This window comes from Bos indicus, chromosome 15 (genome assembly GCF_029378745.1).
Source record: "Bos indicus isolate NIAB-ARS_2022 breed Sahiwal x Tharparkar chromosome 15, NIAB-ARS_B.indTharparkar_mat_pri_1.0, whole genome shotgun sequence".
In the NCBI taxonomy this organism is placed as follows: domain Eukaryota; kingdom Metazoa; phylum Chordata; class Mammalia; order Artiodactyla; family Bovidae; genus Bos; species Bos indicus.
The window spans coordinates 84,102,306-84,119,422 of record NC_091774.1 but is presented as its reverse complement, the minus strand read 5'-3'; the positions used below and the strand labels follow the sequence as shown (position 1 = coordinate 84,119,422).

General features: G+C 58.2%; 2 protein-coding genes and 1 long non-coding RNA gene across 20 annotated transcripts in view; 1 reads left to right on the top strand and 2 right to left on the bottom strand.

Moving 5' to 3' along the window:
• Window positions 1-10,366, bottom strand: part of GLB1L3 (galactosidase beta 1 like 3) — a 33,185-nt gene extending 22,819 nt beyond the window's left edge. For 2 of the 13 annotated variants that reach the window (XM_070767552.1, XM_070767558.1), the window contains exons 1-5: window positions 9,024-9,303; window positions 8,498-8,877; window positions 4,561-4,674; window positions 3,998-4,129; window positions 3,632-3,844 (exon numbers count right to left, since the gene is read on the bottom strand). In XM_070767552.1, coding sequence (XP_070623653.1) covers window positions 3,632-3,844; window positions 3,998-4,129; window positions 4,561-4,583 — 368 coding nt within the window. In that variant the 5' untranslated portion in view covers window positions 4,584-4,674; window positions 8,498-8,877; window positions 9,024-9,303. Of the gene's footprint in view, window positions 1-3,631; window positions 3,845-3,997; window positions 4,130-4,560; window positions 4,675-8,170; window positions 8,312-8,497 lie in introns of all 13 variants that reach the window. The other 11 variants (XM_070767548.1, XM_070767549.1, XM_070767550.1 and 8 more) reach the window with 11 other exon arrangements.
• LOC139176113 (uncharacterized) lies at window positions 4,667-7,551 on the top strand. Its single transcript, XR_011560608.1, has 2 exons — window positions 4,667-5,100; window positions 7,131-7,551. It is a non-coding gene; the product is annotated as an uncharacterized lncRNA (long non-coding RNA).
• A 2,564-nt stretch (window positions 10,367-12,930) lies between the features above and the next one.
• The window catches only part of LOC109569186 (beta-galactosidase-1-like protein 2), a 34,135-nt gene continuing 29,948 nt past the window's right edge, over window positions 12,931-17,117 (bottom strand). For 2 of the 6 annotated variants that reach the window (XM_070767545.1, XM_070767542.1), the window contains 7 exons: window positions 16,528-16,596; window positions 16,057-16,144; window positions 14,867-14,954; window positions 14,432-14,543; window positions 13,901-14,017; window positions 13,733-13,796; window positions 12,933-13,215 (listed from right to left, as the gene is read on the bottom strand). In XM_070767545.1, coding sequence (XP_070623646.1) covers window positions 13,208-13,215; window positions 13,733-13,796; window positions 13,901-14,017; window positions 14,432-14,543; window positions 14,867-14,954; window positions 16,057-16,144; window positions 16,528-16,596 — 546 coding nt within the window. In that variant the 3' untranslated portion in view covers window positions 12,933-13,207. Of the gene's footprint in view, window positions 13,216-13,732; window positions 13,797-13,900; window positions 14,018-14,431; window positions 14,544-14,866; window positions 14,955-16,056; window positions 16,145-16,527; window positions 16,597-17,117 lie in introns of all 6 variants that reach the window. The other 4 variants (XM_070767543.1, XM_070767540.1, XM_019974487.2 and 1 more) reach the window with 4 other exon arrangements.

The following is a 17,117-nucleotide window of genomic DNA, read 5'->3' as shown; positions in this document are numbered from 1 at the left end:
GTCTGCGGTCCCAGGCAAACGCAACTAAATTAGAAGTTTATATAGACAAGATTCATAAATCTACAAGCTAGTTCTTTGAAAAGACTTAAAGTTTATACAAGATTCAGGAAAAAAAGTCCCCAAACTCTGGATGATGTAGAACTTCCAAGAAAGAATTTTTTAAGTCCCAGTCAATCTGAAATAGGAAAGGAAAAAAGAGTATAGAACAAAATAGGAAACATGTTAGAATAGAAAAGTGAAAGTCGCTCAGTGCTGGCCGACTCTTTGTCACCCCATGGACTATACCATCCATAGAATTCTCCAGGCCAGAATACAGGAGTGGGCAGCTGTTCCCTTCTCCAGGGGATCTTCCAAAACCAGGGATCGAACCCAGGCCTCCCGCGTTGCAGATTCTTTACCAGCTGAGCCACAAGGGAAGCCCAAGAATACTGGAGTGGGTAGCCTATCCCTTCTCCAGGGGATCTTCCCGACCCAGGAATTGAACTGGGGTCTCCTGCACTGCAGGTGGATTCTTTACCAGCTGAGCTATGAGGGAAGCCCTTTAGAAACATGAACTAAATAATAACTATTCAGGAGAGTTATACTGTCCCTAAAACCGTTACCACACAACCACAAAAGATAGTAGTCACAGAGTTTTACAAGTGAACTTTAAGAAACATTCAAGGTAAAAATACTTCTTTTGCAAAATATTTTCAGTGAATAAAAAAAGAAGATAAAGTCAGGTCACAAGTGTATTGTAAGATTGATTTAGAAACTGAGCAAGACACTCAGAAATAAAATTTTAAGTCAAGTTTAGTTACCATCATAAAGGTACATCTCTGAAATAAAACACTAGCAAATCTAATTCAGCAATCTGCATGTGTGTGCCACAGCTGCATGTCTCATAACCAAGCAGAATTCATCCCAGAGCCGTGGATGCGCTAAATATCAGGAAATAAACTTTTCAATGTAACTTACTGTTTTAACGCACTTCCCTGGTGGCTCAGATGCTAAAGCGTCTGGCTGCATTGCAGGAGATCGGGAAAATCCCTGGAGAAGGGAATGGCAACCCACTCCAGTATTCTTGCCTGGAGAAGCCCATGGACAGAGGAGCCTGGCAAGCTACAGTCCACAGGGTCGCATAGAGTCGGACATGACTGAGCGACTAATACTACTGCTTTAACAGAAGAGTGAAGAAAAACCGTATCATCCCTTCAGTGCATGCAGGAAGACCTCAGTAGAACTCAGCAATACTTTGTTATTAAAGTATCTGCACATGAGATGAGCCAGTTATCAATTTACTGCTCCTAGCCTCTAGTCCACTGTGCTGGTCAGGTTGGTGCTGACCAGCCCTGGCCCCTCAGTGAGTGCGATGCTTAGCTCTGCCACAAGGGGGCGGTGGGGACACTCGGGTGCAAAGGGCTTCTGCTCTGGGTCCAGCTGGGACCGGTCAGAGGTATGGGAACATCCAGTGGTCCCTGCTTCATCCAAACTTCAATGTGGTATAAGAATCATCCGAAACGACTGGTGGAGGCTTAACCCAGGAACGCAAGCGGATGGAAATCTTTTGGAATGAATGTAACGAATGCAGTTACCAATGTGGACGTTAAATTACGGCACCCCAGGGTGTCTGCTACCACGTTTCTGCTCTTTCCTTCTATACACGGGAAGTCCTAGATTCTCGGGACTGCCCTTACTTTTTCTTGACGTTACCAAACAAAACCCCAAAGCCTGACCATGAAAACAACAGACCTTTCGAATTGCTGGTGACATATGTCTCATCAAGAAACAGAAAAATAAAGTTTAGCGCTGGGGATCCAGTGGTTAAGACTGGGCTTCTGATGCAGGGAGCACAGGGTCAGGCCTGGCTGGGGCACTAAGGTCCCACATGCCGCAGAGCACGGCCAAGAAAAGATATTTTTAATTAAATAAGTAAAAATAAAGTTGAATAGCTATTTAGGGATCGCTGACCTAAATAACCGACAATAACTCATTCAGTTAGTCCCTGTTCCAACAATTAGAAGATTTTAGGTCAAGGGTAATGATGTTTAAGAAGATAATATAGGAAATAAATTTAGGTTACTGTCACTTTGAAGAGATAAGAAAACCAGAAAACTACAATCTGCATCATAAAATGATGAAATACCCCGCCAAGGGCACTTGGACTTGTGAGGACAAAACCTCACAGGAAGGGGTGCCAAGCTCCAGGCAGGTAACCCCGCTGCCTAAGCCGAGTCCAGTCCTGAGGAGCTGCAGGGCCTGGGACCTGCCTGACCCTCCAGGAGGCCCTCCGCGGCCACGACGACGCTCCCCGCCCTGGGCCCCTCTTCCCAGGGTGGGGGACACGGGCCCGTGTCCTGGGGCAGGGGGCTCTGGGCTCCACGGGAGGGCCTCCCTGCCTGCCGGACCCTCGGCGCATGTTCCTGGAGCTCCTGCGAGTCCGTTCCGGCCACATCCACAGACTTTCCCTCTGGACTCACTGTCACCCCATCGTCATCAGCTCCTGCTTTTCTCAGCTTCAGGACATCTGTGGAAATGGTCCCTTATGAAGGGACCGCCACTCTTCCTCTTTCAAATACGGCTTTTACTTGGGACGTGGTTTATTCTCCACCAGCCAGGTGATTGCAGGCAGGAACCTCTGCTCCACTTCCTCGGAGGCAGCCTCGAACCCCCGAGGGCTGTGGCAGGTCTCTGGGCAAAACTGACCCTGGAACCCGGCTGGCAGAGCCCTCAGGGTAGGGACCGTACACCCACAGTTGTCAGGACGACGTAAGGCCACAAAGATGCTTAGAAATCCTATCGTCGTCAGTACACCTTAACCACATCGCCTCTCAGCACACAGTCAGGTTAAACACCACGCTGACTAAGCTGGGCTTGCATTTCTTTATGACACCACCATTGGGTACTTACACGCGCTGGCACTAAGACAGGCCTTTTTCTAATATGCGATCTTAAGAGGCAAACTTCCCTGGGTTGGGAAGATCCCCTGGAGAAGGAAATGGCAGCCCTCTCCAGGATTCTTGCCTGGAGAATCCCATGGACAGAGGAGCCTGGTGGGCTACAGTCCATGGGGGTCGCAAGAGTGGGACACGAGTGAGCGACTGAGCACGCACACTCATTCCACTAAGCGCTCATCTCATAGACATAAAAATTGTTGTTAAAACAACATGCATTTAGAGGGGAAGGGATAGTTGAGGACTTTGAAGGTCACATACAAACTGCTGTATTTAGAATGGATAACCAACAGGGACCTGCTGTACAGTACAGGGAACTCTGCCGACTGTCCTGCAGCAGCCTGGACGGGAGGAGAGTTCGGGGGAGAATGGACACACCGATACGTATGGCCGAGTCCCTTCACGGAAAGTATCACAGCGTTGTTAATCAGCCATACCCCGATGCAAAATGTTTTTGGTGTTTAAAAAAAACAAGCCTTTACCTAGAAGTCTACTTTGAGCATCTGTCACAAAGCAGCTCTCCTACAGGGCCCGGGGCCCTCCTACTGGGAAGGCTCCTGAGCGAAGCCGCCTCTTTCCTGTTCCCCGTGATCCCCACCCGCGGACGCAGCCCGGCAACCTAAGCAGGACGGCTGAGCCGCACGAGCCGTGAACGGCACGCACGGGACCCCGCATCGGAGGCCCCGCGCCGCGCTCACGTGGTGACCGTGTTGAAGCCGCAGGCCCGCAGCTTGAGCAGCCGGTCTCTCCAGGAGGCCCGCGGCACCCGGAAGTAGTGTACGGAGCCCCCGAGGATGAGGAACTCGTGGCCCTCCAGCGTGAAGTAGGGGTTGCGCCCGGCTCGCTCCTCAGTCTGTATCCCCTGAGAGCGGTTCTTCAGCTCGCGGGGCGTCAGGTGCGACCAGTCAAACCTGTTGGGGGCCCAGGGGAAGAGGTGGGGGCGGGCAGAGCGAGGCTTCGGGGCCCCGCCCGGAGAGAAGGCGCTCCGGACTCCGGCGCTGCAGCGTTTCAGCCCAGGAAGGAGAAGGGGCCTCCGCCCTCCCCACCGCCCCGCTCAGGCAGACCTGCGCGGGTTTGGAGGCAGCTTTCTGCGTTCGAATATGAAGTTATTTCTGTATTTCGCCGGAGGAGCAAAACCCGATGAGACAAATGGCAGGAAAAGGACGCACAGGACTCTTCTCCAGGAGAGACGGGGGCTGAAAGGACAAGGAAACCGCCCGTGACCCCGGCAGGCAGGCGGGGCAGGCGCCGGAGGGACCCGGGAGGCGGGAGCGGGGCTCCGTGCTGCCCCGCCGCCCGCCTCACTCTGCGCAGAGGGATGCCTGTGGACTTTGCCTCCTAGAGGCCTGCGGCCACGAACAGGGCAGGAGGGGCACCGGGCCGCCCTTCTTCCCGGGGTGCTGGGCCGAGGCGGGCTCGGGCCGGGGCAGACGCCGCGCTGGGGGACTGCCGTCCCGGGCAGGTCTGGGGACCCTCGAGGCCGCCCGCCCCGGGCGAGGGCCCCAGGCTGACCGCGACAGACGGCGGGAGGCCTCGGAGGCTCCGGGCCGAGGACGGGGAGCGGCGAGGGGGCCTCAGGAAGCCCGCGCCTGGAGGGCCCATGGGCTGCGGGATGAGGGGCCTTCACCTGGAGCGCGGCGGGGAGCCCATCCCCGCGAGAGGAGGCGCCCAGCTCCCCCGACGCCGGGCCGAGGCGGAGGGAACAGCGGGTCGGACGCCTCTGCACGCAGACGCCTCTCAGCTGCGGGGAGGAACCGGAGGGTTAGGGTCATCGCCCTGAGCTTGAGTTCCAGCAGCACCCGGGACCGAAGGGCGCGAGGAGAACCCGAGGGCGGCCGCGCGGGGCAGGCGGTCAGCGCGCCCCGTGGCTCCAGGTCCACTGCGGAGACGCTCAGCAAGGAGGCCACTGGCGCGAGGGTGCCGGACGTGCGCCCCTGGGGGAGGCGTCTCCCCAACCCGCCGCAGGAGACGGGGAGAGTCACGGGGGACGGAGAGTGAGACAGAGGGACGCCGGTGGACGGAGAGTCCGTCCAGTGTCTGCAGCGAAGGCGGGGACACAGCGGAGGCCTCGTTGCTGGGCACCGGCGTCTCCTGCCGGAGGCTGCAGGCTGACCGTCAAGCCTGGTATCCGATCTGCGGAGACTGCCTTGTGCAAGGCGGAGGCGAGGTGAGAAACAGGTCATCGAGGAGCCGGGGTTCCCAGGAGGAGCACCCGAGCCGTTCTCCTAGTCCCTACACTCCGCGAGGACGCGGAGGGATTTTAGGAGAATTTCCAGGTGAAATGCAAACTTCTGGTAATTGACTGATGAAGCAGGTGCTTCGAGAGAGGAGGCGGACGGCCTCTGTGCTGGCGGCCCAGGCGAGCGGGGTAGACAGTGGGAACGTCTCCTGAGACCAGAAACGCAGGTCCAGGTAGAGATTTGAACGCGCTAAGCCCTGTCTGGAACAACTGGATTTGAAGTCCCGGGATGAAAATCTCTTTTCAGAGACTGGAAAATCAGACAGTCCTCTGGCCTTTTCTCCCTGAAGCCCTTTGCTTTTCCTCTGCCACTGGAAAGAGCAGAGCCCATGGCACCAGATAGAAATCAAGACTAGAGTTTTCCGTGAGCTTGTGGATGTTTGTTATTCTTGTCTCGCTCATCACGGGTACATGTCCATCCTTGAGACCCGACCTCCCTGAAAATTTTGTACAATGTCCCTCTTTGTCTCATTGTTAGGTTAGATGCTAGGGGCTGCCTTGACTTTCCACTCCTTAAACACAGAAGCGCAATGTTTCTTTGAATATACCTTGTTTTATAAATCTGGTTTAACAGCCACAAAACTGTATTCTTTTTTATCAAGATTGTTAAAACTATTCTAGGGCCTGTGCCTTTCCATACACAATTTAGAAAAAGCTTGTCTATTTCTACCAAAAGCCATGCTGACATTTTGATGGGAATTGCATTAGACTTTCCCCCTCCATTAGTAAGATTTAGCATCTTCACTGTGTTGAGTCTTCAAATCTATGAACATGCTGTGTTTCTGTATTCATTTCGGTCTTCTTTCACTTTTGGGGGGCTTCCCTCATAGCTCAGATGGTAAAGAATCCGCCCACAATGCGGGAGACCTGGGTTTGATCCCCAGGTTGGGGAGATTCCCGTATTCTGGCTTGGAGAATTCCGTGGACTGTATGTATAGTTCATGGGGTCAAAAAGAGTTGGACACGACTAGCAACTTGCACTTTTTGATCAGAATTCGTGTTTTCCGCGTACAGAGCCTGTGCGTAGTTCAGTTGCACACCTCGGTGCTCCGTTGTCTTTGCAGCTATTTTAAAACCACTGGTTTGTTTTTGGTGCTGCTGGGCCTTTGTTCCGCACCGACTCTCCTCTGATGCAGCGCGAGGGGCTGCTCTCCGGCCGTGGTGTGCAGACTTCTCATTGCCGTGGGTTCTCTTGTTGTAGCACACGGGCCCTGGGGCCTTCGGGCTTCAGGACTCCTGGCTCCTGGGTATAGTTGCTTCAGGGCATGTGGGATCTTCCCTGACCTGGGCCTGAACCCAGATCCTCTGCATTGGTAGGCAGATTCTTTAGCACTGAGCCCCCAGGGAAGCCCCTCTTTTGAGCTATTTTAAATGGCATGGCATTTTCAAGTTCCGTTTCAGCAAGCTTATTGTTAGCACAGAGAAATGCAGCCGGGCTTCTTGTGTAGATCTGGTATTTGTGACCTTGGTATTCTCTCCCTTTATTGTACACGGTTGTTTTGAAAACCCAGTTCCACGGGACTTTCTAAAGAAGCGGTTATGTTGGGAATTCCCCAGTGGTCCAGTGGTCAGGACCTGGTGCTTTCACTGCCAGGGGCCTGGGTACGACCCCTGGTCAGGGAACTAAGATCCCACGAGACATAATAATTAAATAAATAGAAGAATCTGGGATAGAAGAAGCAGAGCTGAAAATTGAGGGGAAAAAATCTTTTAAAATAGAAAGTCACGTTATCTGCAAATATGGTTTTTTTCTTTCCAATCTCTCCAACGTCTTTTATCGATTCTTCTTGTCCCATTGTGGCAGCTGGGGTTCCCAGTACTATGCTGAGTAAGAGTGGTGAGAACCATCCTCACCTGTTTCCAGGTTTCTGGTAGCAAGCAGTTTACCACTAAGTGTAATGTTAAGTGTGGCTGGGTTTGTATACACTGTTTATCAATTTGAAGTGGTTTCCTTACAGCCCTCTGTTACAGGACACTCGAACAGAGCAAGTCTGTGACACTCACGGAAAATACAGCACCGCTCTTGCTCGGAAACATCGACCTTCAGAGTAAGAGGGGTCAACAGGCATAGCCAGGGGTCAGCCAGGGACATGGCTGAGCACCTGCCTGCCAGTGTGGGAGACACGGGCTGGCTCCCTGGTCCAGGAAGACGCCACACGCTTAGAACAGCTAAGCCCACGTCCTGGAGCGCAAGCACCTCGAGCCCGTGCTTCGCAACAAGAGAAGCCAGGGCCCCACAGCTAGGGGCAGACGCTGCTCCCTGCAACCAGAGGAAAGCCCGCGAGCAGCAGCAAAGGCCCAGCACAGCCAAAACCAAAGTACAAGAGGATTCTTAAAAAAAAGGCGGGGGAGGCGGTAAATAAAAATGATTAAAAAGTGTCAGGTCAATGCCTGAGAGGTTTTGTTTCCAAATTCACTCACACTGGTCAAGCTTTGCTGCCAAATAATTTTAGAAGACACTTCAGGCTTTAGTGTTTTGTGGGCGTAGAGATTACGGGTAAGGGATTGTATGCGTGAAAGTGTTAGCTTTGTTCCTGGAACGTTCATAGGGCTCTAGTTTCAAGAGGCCAAATGGACAGATCCTTCAATCTTGTCCCCTGAGCCAAGCAATGAGAATAATCGAGGACAGACTCCACGTTCAGCAGCTAAGTAGAGAACTAAACTCAAAAGCAAGAGGAAGCAGCCCAGCAGCCCAGAGATCAGGACCCCTGACAGACGGAAGCGCGTGGATCATACTCAAGGGGAGGCCGCTTGGAACGGCTGCGGGGAGGGCCTCGGCCTCTAACGAAGGAGAGAGCCGTGGAGAAAGGGCGGAGCCCCGGGCCTTGGGTCGGAAAGGGTGACGGCCCGGTCGCAGCCTCTAGGGGGGGATGGGGGGGGGGGGCTTGGGCCCGGGGTGGGGTGGGGGCCGCCGGCCGTGGCCTCCCTGTTGCGCTGGCCCGCAGGGGATTCCTGCACTGTTTCTCTGTATTAGACAGTAAGTCCCCGACCGACGCACCTTCCAGCTTTGGGTTTTCACAGGTGGAAACCTGCCTGTGCACGTCCAGCTCCGTGAGTGAGTCCACGTGTGTGGTGTTATGTTGTCCGTGCGTGCGCCCTCTACACGTGGCTGTGCTGTGTGTGCTTTACCGCCCAAGCCCTGTAGAGGGCGGTAGCACACACCACGTGGGCCATTCGGTACCGATGCACAGTACGGGTTAAAGGGAACAAACTTACAAGAGGAAGTAGCAAATTTACACAACCCCCCAAACGCTGATCACCCTGGGGCTTCAGCCAGGGGGCCAGTGTGCGCTCCTGCCTAACCCGGCAGGACCCGTGTACTTACAGGGCCCCGGGTCGGAAGCAGCTCCGCATCCACGTACGGAGGTTCCCCGTTCGAAGAAGTGACCGTCTCAGGAAAAGCTCGGCTGGCTCTCAGCTGAGCTGAACCGACAGGATGCGCGGAGGCCGTCTGTGCTCAGCCCTCCAAGGCGAGGCGGCCGGAGCCTGCGGGCCACCCAGTCCCCAGGGTCAGGGCACTGCCAGGCCCCGGGGCTCACCCATCGTGCCAGCTCTGCCCACCTGTCCGACTGATGTGCAGGACAGTGATCCCGCCGAGGGTCAGGCGTCTGGTCTGGGACACGTGGACATGATGAGGAGTTCTCCTGATGCGTCACCGCCTGGGACGTTGGTGGAGGCTGCCTGGGGCTGTCTGGCCCAGACGTTCTGGAGGAGGGAGCATTTCTCAGTCCCCATCGGCCTCCTCCCACCTTCCATCCTCTGCCTTCGTTTGCTCAACCGCCTGGGACTGATGGTCCCCCCGGGGGCTGCACCAGTCTACCTACCTGTGTGCGTATGCTCCACCCACCTACCTGTTTTCCAGAGCAGTGAGCTCCACAGTGGCTATACTGTCATTACAAGGCACCTCCAGGGCCAACAAGGATGGCTGGGGCTGCCCAAGGCAGTCAGCGTCCAAGGCGTTCCAGGTGTCTTGGCTCTGCCAAAGCACCAGCCAAGGCCTTCAGTGGCGGGTGGGTGAGATGCAGGTGCCGGTCCCCTGGGCTGGGTAAGTGTGCCAGTCTGTGCTCTTCGGCAGGAGCAGCCTGGGGGGTCAGCCCGCTGTGAAGGCTGGCAGCACAGCCGCGACGCCCCAGTGGGCCCGCCCACCTCCACTCGAGCTGTTTCCCCTGTGAACCAGGCATCTTTTCAGGTGCTAAGTCTCATAGGCAAGACCCCAGCCCAGTAATTTCCCGCATGTGTGTGTGCTCGGTTGCTCAGTCGTGTCCAACTCTTTATGACCCCACGGACTGTAGCCCTCCAGGCTCCTCTGTCCATGGGATTCTCCAGGCCAGAATACTGGAGTGGGTCACCATTTCCTTCTTCAGGGGATCTTCCCGACCCAGGGACTGAACTCAGGTCTCCTGCATTGGCAGATGGGTTCTTTACCACTGAGCCACCAGTGAAGCCCCAGTGATATCTTAGGCAAAGGTATTAATAATCTGAGAGTGGGCAGAAAGCCCGCTGTGTGTGAAGTGATGCTGGTCTTTGCAGCCTGGGAGAGCTCATAGCAGGAGGCATCATTTTCATGTCATGATGGAACTCTTTGGAATTTCTCTCATAACATTGAAATTTGATTACAAGAGGACCTTTATCAGGATGAGAATGCTGGATCAGATACTCATGACTTTCCTCACCTGTCTCTCAGAAAAAAGACAGTCTTCACACCTGAACTCATGGGGACAATGACCAGAGGAGTGCATGGCCAGAGTGCAACAGGCCCCGAAGTGGAAATGTTAATCGTTGAGTCATACCTGACTCTTTGGGACCCCAAGGACTGTAACCTGCCAGACTCCTCTGTCCATGGGATTCTCCCATCAAGAATACTGGAGTGGGTTGCCATTTCCTTCTCCAGGGGATCTTCCCGACCCAGGGATTGAACTTGGGTCTCCTGCACTGCAGGCGGGTTCTTGACCATCTGAGCCACCAGGGAAGCCCCAGCAGGCCCTGAGGTGGCCAGAAATAGTAATTCTGTGAAATCGGTCTAGTCTCTTCGGGATGACTTCCAAGGCTTCTGGTTGCAGGAGTCCGTTGAGAGTTGGCATCTGTCTAGCTAGCTGGCTGATAGTGGGTTTATTGTTTTTAAATGAATTAAGCAACAGATATTTACAATTTGTTTAAAACTTCACACCTCTATGATGCTGCATGCCTATCAAAACACCCTAGATGATTCCAAGGCTGACCTGTGCCCTAGGGCCTGAGATGGTTCTTGGGTTTTGGTGTTTACATCCGGCACGCTGGTGTGTAAAGTCCGAGTTACCGTGAAAGCGTGGCCAGCTGTGTGTCCTGTCGGCTCCATGGGTGACCTGCTGCACACCAGTGGTGAAGAGCCCCTGCCTTCACGGTCAGCAGCAACAGATGCTCTGCTGGCTCTGGACACGCCTGGGCCCGTTGTTGGACATTATCCCTCCTTCCCAGAAGGTCCCGGTTCCCTCTTCCTTTCCACGGGTTTCAGGAACAGCATAACATGAGGAAACGCCCTGCTTTAAGCTGAGGGACCCTTTGCACACGGCCGTGACGGAATCCAGACACATCCAGCAGCTCCCGGAAGCCGGCGGTCTGTCCCGGGTCCCCGACGAGTTTGCTCTCTGCCCTCTGCTGCTCTGGGCAGAGCTGTCTGCTCACCCCGGGGAACAAACATGAATGTGATTTCAGAGGGCGGTGCTCGACGGCTGGGGGACAAACAGACCCACCATCCCTGTCCCCGGAACACCGTGCGCTCTCAGCCCAGTTCCAAGGTCTCTTTAGTGTCGGCAGGCAGCCACACAGGGGTCCTGCTCCCGCGGGGCCGTGGGCGCACTGGGGACCGCGGCCAAGCCACCAGCGGGGCTTTGGGAGGCGGGGAGCCTGCTGTCACCCTGTGCACCCGCAAGGGCAGTCACGGGCCGGCGTGGAGACCCGGGCCTCCCCGAAGGACGCAGGTCCCACGGGTCACGCGCGCCGAGCCCTCGGCCTGCCCCCAAGCTGATGAGAGTTCTCTTCCCCCAGGCGGGCCTCGGAAATGAGCGCAAGTCCATCTGCAGTCTGCATCGGTCTGCATCCGAGTAGGTAAACTTGTTTCAAAGCGGGGAGCCAGGGGAAGGGCTCCCACTGATAGAAACCGGCTGAGCTTCTCAAGTTGCAGAGGGGTCTCCCCTCCTTCCCCACGGGCTTGTCTGGCAGGGGCTGGGGCAGGCAGCCCCCTGTGAACGTGCCCTGGAGATGCATTCTCCTGCCAGGGCCCGCCTCCCGGCCTGCCCCGGAGGTCCGGAAACCAGGCCCCCTGAGGTACAAGCAGCGTCCAGTCCCCTTGCCGAGGTTTCCGGCACAATCTAGGTGGGAGTGTTGGACGCCACTCCGTTGTGCTCGCTGCAGTGACTCCGCCACGCCTAACTCTGAGAGGGATCCCAAAGACCCAACAATCCAAGAAAGCCGCCCGCCGACCCTACGACTCACACGGGCAGAGGACGGCTGCTCGTGTGTTTTGTTCACAAGTCAGCGGTTTTCCGTGTAAGGCGCTGCCCTCGTTATGGGGGAAACAGCACTGAAGGGGCCCAGAGGTATCTTCCTGCAGGTCCCAGGCTTGGGGAGAGGTCTCGGCAGGCCAGAGCGCGGCCACTGTGCCCGGAGGGCCCGTGACGAGGGAAGCGGGACCGACAACGATGGCGGTGTCCACCGGCTGTCACCCCGGGGGTGGGGTGCTCCTGGCACCCGGTGAGCAGACGCCAAGCCTGCAACCCGACAGCCTCGGGGGCACAGGGCGCTCACCCTGCAGCCACGAGGCCGGGAGGAGGGCTGTGCGGGCTGAGGTTGTGCACGCGAAGGGCTGGGGCTGGGGGACGGCCTCGGTCCAGCAACGCCGGAGGACCTGGGAGGCGCCTGCATTATGGGGGTGCGGCCTAGCGCCCACCGGGGCCCTCTGGGGGTCTGTGCTGTACACCTCGGGGGGTGCCCACGGCAGGGAGAGCGGCGGGAGCAGCACGTCTGACCGTCTCGTGGGGGTCTCACGCCTGCACTTCCCGAGAGCATGGGCGATGAGGGCAGCCTTGGGCGGCAGGAGGCCTGGTCCGCACCGGGCCGCTGCCTGGACACAGGGCGGGGGTGCAGGCCGAGCACTTGCGACCCTGACTCTGGTCGACTGGGGCGGCAAGTGTAGCCCCCCACCTGGCCCGACTGCGGCCACTTGGTCCATGGCTCAGAACTCCTCAGCCGCCCGCCGCACGGTGCCCACGCACCTCGTGGGGACCCCCTTTTCCCAGGGCCCGTCTGCACTGGAATCTGCAGGCCTGCTCTGCCGGGGCACCAGGCTGCCCCACACAACTGTGGAGACGGCCCTGGTGCTCCCCACTGTGGCTCAGAGCAGGGCGTGCGCCCCAGGGCAACCCCGAGCAGGAGAGGAATCCACGGGCGCTGGACGCCAGGGGCCGGGGGAGGAGCGTGGAGTGGGAGGGGGGCCGGGGGACGGGCGGGGGCGGGGTGGGGGAGGGGCTCGGGACCAGGCCACTTGGAGTCTTGAGTCTCCAGAAAGCAAGGTTTCCACAGGAATGTGGAAAAGCAATGATGTATGGAATGAGACTTGGGGAGTCAAAGGAAAAGCCTTTCTTAACACTGAAAATATAAAACATGCATGAACTGCCTGCCAATCCCTCACTTAGTGTTCATATTTTACTGGATTTCTTGGGAAGACACCTTTTGTTTCAGATTCACATTTGTGGGGTCAAGTGTGCCGAGCATCTCTTCACCACTGTCCTCAGGGGTCAACTGCTTTTATTACAGAAGCGTGACCGAGGGTTAGCTTTAGTCAGTTAGCTGTGTTTATTGTGCTGCTGTAACAGGGAAGCTGACTTATGCCAAAGGAGGAACGGGCTGGCTGGTGGGGAAGCAGACGGCAGACCCGGCGCAAGATTAGGCCTCACGGAGCTTCTGGGGTGGTCCCGGTGACTGGGTGGGCCTGGAGGACTAGCAGGCACTCAGGGCTCTGAGACGGCTCAGCTCAGCCACGCCTCGGTTAACGTCAGTCTCAGTACCCTGAGGAGGAGGGGGTGGGCGGTGTGACTTAGCTCTCAGTACCCTGAGGAGGGGGGTGTGACTTAGCTCTCAGTACCCTGAGGAGGGGGGTGGTGTGACTTAGCTCTCAGTACCCTGAGGAGGAGGGGCAGCCGGTGTGACTTAGCTCTCAGTACCCTGAGGAGGAGGGGCGTGGTCTCCCTTGGCCCCGCCCCACCCTGGGGGAGGGGGTGGAGGAAGCAGCCCGCCTCACAGGCCCTCAGGAGGAGGCGGCTTCGCACTGTCCCACCGAAGCAGCGAGGCGGGCGGGGTCAGCTCGGCGGTCCTGGCTGGGCCGCGCATCCCCCGCCCGGTGACCGCCAGGAAGGACCCAGGGGCCACGGCAGCAGGAGACACAGCAGACGCGGCCGTGAGAACCTCCATGAGAACCTCGGAGAGGCCGGCAGGGGTGGTGCGTGACCGGGACCCGGGAAGCGCGCGCAGACGCCTCGGGAGGCGGGGAGCTGCCGGAGCTGCTTACGGGGAGGAAGCCGCTTACCCAGTTGGGAGGTGTTGGTGAAGTAGATCAGCAGGGTGGACTTGAACTCCTCAAACACGATGATCTGCGGAGAGGCAAGGGTGCCCCTGAGACACACGCTCGGCCGAGGCCGGGTGGTGTGGGGCGAGCACGGCCCCGGGCGGGGAGAGGTGCAGAGCGGGAGGTCACCTCATTTAACCCGGGCTTGAGCCAGGGTCCCGGCACGTAAAGCGTTTCCTGGGGCCCGACGTTCCAGTAGCGCCCCAGGTTCTGTCCGTTGATGAAGACCACTCCTTTCGTCCAGCCCTGGAAGACATTGAAGCAGAGTTGCAAGACACACACACACCGGACGCAGAGTGCGGCCACGGCCACACTCAGCGCGCAGGCCCAGCTGCGGCCCTCGGGGGGCAGTGACCTGGAGACTGCGCTACTACCCTCGGCCCTGGCTCCCGCTCCGGGCCCCCAGGAGGGAGGCCCTGGTCCCACTCGCCTTCCATGCGCACCCACCTCAGGGACAGGTACTGCCGTGTCCCCACTGCCGTTTCCCACCCCCCCCCCCCCCAGGACACAGGGCAACAGGCAGCTTGGGCACGTTTCCTTGGCCTCCCTCCCCGCCCTGAGTCAACACCGGGAAGGGGCAGCCCCCCGGATGGCCGTGGGGTGGCGGTCTCCTGGGACGGAAGCTTGGCTGGGGACACAGCCAGGAAGACCACCACTCACCTGCAGGCTCATGAAGGTGTCCTTGGGTTGACTGCCGACTCTCAGGAGGGCAAGGAAGAACGCAGGGCCCACAGTGTGGAGAAAGCTGGGCTTCCAGATGTTGGGAAGTTTCCTAGGGAGAGTCAGCCCAGTGGACAGGTTACACGCTCCTTCACAGCATGTCAGCTGTGCCTTCGGAGGGCTGTCTCCTCTCTGCTGAGCCCAGTGTCCCCTCCCATGGCCCATTTGGGGTCCACAACGCAGCAATGAAACAGCAGACCAGGGCTGCAGAGTGGGGCAGTGACCACTCTGCCCTGGACAACTAGGAGACTTGGGGTCACTTCCTTCAGTGTTCTGGGTCTCTGCCTCTTGTGTGAACACAAACAGGTCCAGCTGGCTGGCCCCTGGTCTCCCCATCTGCGATCGGGCACCTAGAGCCAGTGGTCGGGCACCCACCTCTGTATGAATTTATTCTGCATCTCCAGGCTGTAGATTTTAAATTTTCTCAGTGGAGAACCGTTCAGATAAATGTTTCCAGTGAGACCTGCAGAAGAGGGAGAGAGGACACCGAGGCAGGGAAGCTGCAGAGAAGTGCTCCGAACCCCTGAAGGAGGATGGAGGAGGCCAGGGAGGATGGGGAGGATGGAGGAGGCCAGGGAGGACAGAGAAGGCGAGGGGAGGATGGGGAGGATGGAGGAGGATGGAGGAGGCCAGGGGAGGACAGAGGCCAGAGAGGATGGGGAGGACAGAGGAGGTCAGGGAGGATGGGGAGGACGGAGGAGGCCAGGGAGGACAGAGGAGGCCAGGGGAGAACGGAGGAGGCCAGGGAGGATGGGGAGGACAGAGGAGGCCAGGGAGGATGGAGAGGACGGAGGAGGTCAAGGGAGGCTAGAGGAGGCCAGGGGAGGACGGAGGAGGCCAGGGAGGATGGGGAGGACAGAGGAGGCCGGGGAGGACGGAGGAGGCCAAGGAGGATGGGGAGGACAGAGGAGGCCGGGGAGGATGGAGGAGGCCAGGGGAGGATGGAGGAGGCCAGGGGAGGATGGAGAGGACGGAGGAGGTCAGGGAGGATGGAGAGGACGGAGGAGGTCAGGGAGGATGGAGAGGACGGAGGAGGTCAAGGGAGGATAGAGGAGGCCAGGGGAGGACGGAGGAGGCCAGGGAGGATGGGGAGGACAGAGGAGGCCGGGGAGGATGGAGGAGACCAGGGGAAGATGGAGGAGGCCAGGGAGGATGGGGAGGACAGAGGAGGCTGGGGAGGATGGAGGAGGCCAGAGGAGGATGGGGAGGAGGCCAGGGAGGATGGGGAGGCTGGAGGAGGCCAGGACACAGGCATGGGCCCCAGGGAGGGACCATCAGTGCTCCCAGGGCAGCACTCGGCCCACTCTGCTCTCCGAGGGCCTTTCTGCAGCCTCCTCCCGGAAGAGGCAGGGCAGTGCACGTGCTCAGTGCTGGGAGAGCACCTTAGGGGGAGCCTGGGGCAGGACATGGCCCTCCTCCCCTTGAAGCCCATTCCGTCGTGCTCCCAGGCTGGGCCTCTCACTGACCGGGAGCCCCCGCCGCCTCCAAACCATGACCCGGGCCATGGCTGCGTGGGCCAGGGAAGTACCCCAGGTTGCCCTGGCGGCCCGTGGTCCTGGGCCCACCTTTCCTCTCCTGGTTCATGCTGGTCCCGGAGGCAAGCCGGCCTTGGTTCTCCACCAGGATCCGCAGCGTCAGGAACTCCTTGTAATGCTGCCCAACACACACCAGCTGGAGGGAGCCGCTCAGGCCTCTTCTGGAGACCACTGGGGCCCCCCCAAGACTGGGACGATCTCGGAAACTGGGGGCTGTCAGAGGGTGGTGCTTGGCACCCTAGACCTCAGCTCTGGGCCAGGCAAACCCTGCAGCTCCTCCTCCACCCTCCTCCCATACTGGGCCTGTCGAGAAATGAAAGTCCTTGAACATTCTACTGGAGACACTTCTGAGGCTGGTGCTCAACCCAGGGCTTTCTGAGCAGCAAACACCCAGGGTGGGACCATCCTGCCGCCCCAGGAGAAGCGCACAGCTTAGCCCTGCGCAGCCTCTGTGAGGGGCGAGCCCAGGGCCCCAGGGGGCTGGAACCATGGGGTATGTACATCGCTGGGAAGAGTCAGCTTCTGATGCGTGTCATCCAGGACTCCTATGTACTTGTCATCCAAAAACACCTGCCAAAGAGAGCGGGGAAGACTGTGGGGTGTGGACAAGGCAGGAGGGGTGAGGCACCAGGGCCCCAGGGGAGGACTAAGTCTGCCTCTGGGAAGGCGACACGCTGACACCGGTCCACAGAGAGGAACCCTGAAGGCGGATGGGCCCAGGGGTGTGAGGAGAGCCCTGAGCACCTACGGGGGCCATGGGCACTGGGGAGGGGGGCGGAGGGTGGCGGGCACCATGACGGACACCACGATGCACATGCCTACGAAGGGCCGGCAGGGGCTCCAGGGCAGAGACGCTGTGACTGTGTCCCCACCCCCCCCCACTGCCCACCATGCTCTGTCCGCCCCTGACGCCCCCACAAGGCTGCTCGAGCCCCACAGGACAGAGAAGGGCACACAAAGGGCACCGCAGAGGGTCTGAGTTAGGTCACAACTTTCCAAAAGGAGTCTGACTAGGAGACTGTAAAAATCAAAATCCACGAGTATCCAAAATGTCCATAGTACGCAGAACTAAGGATTCACATTTACGCGTA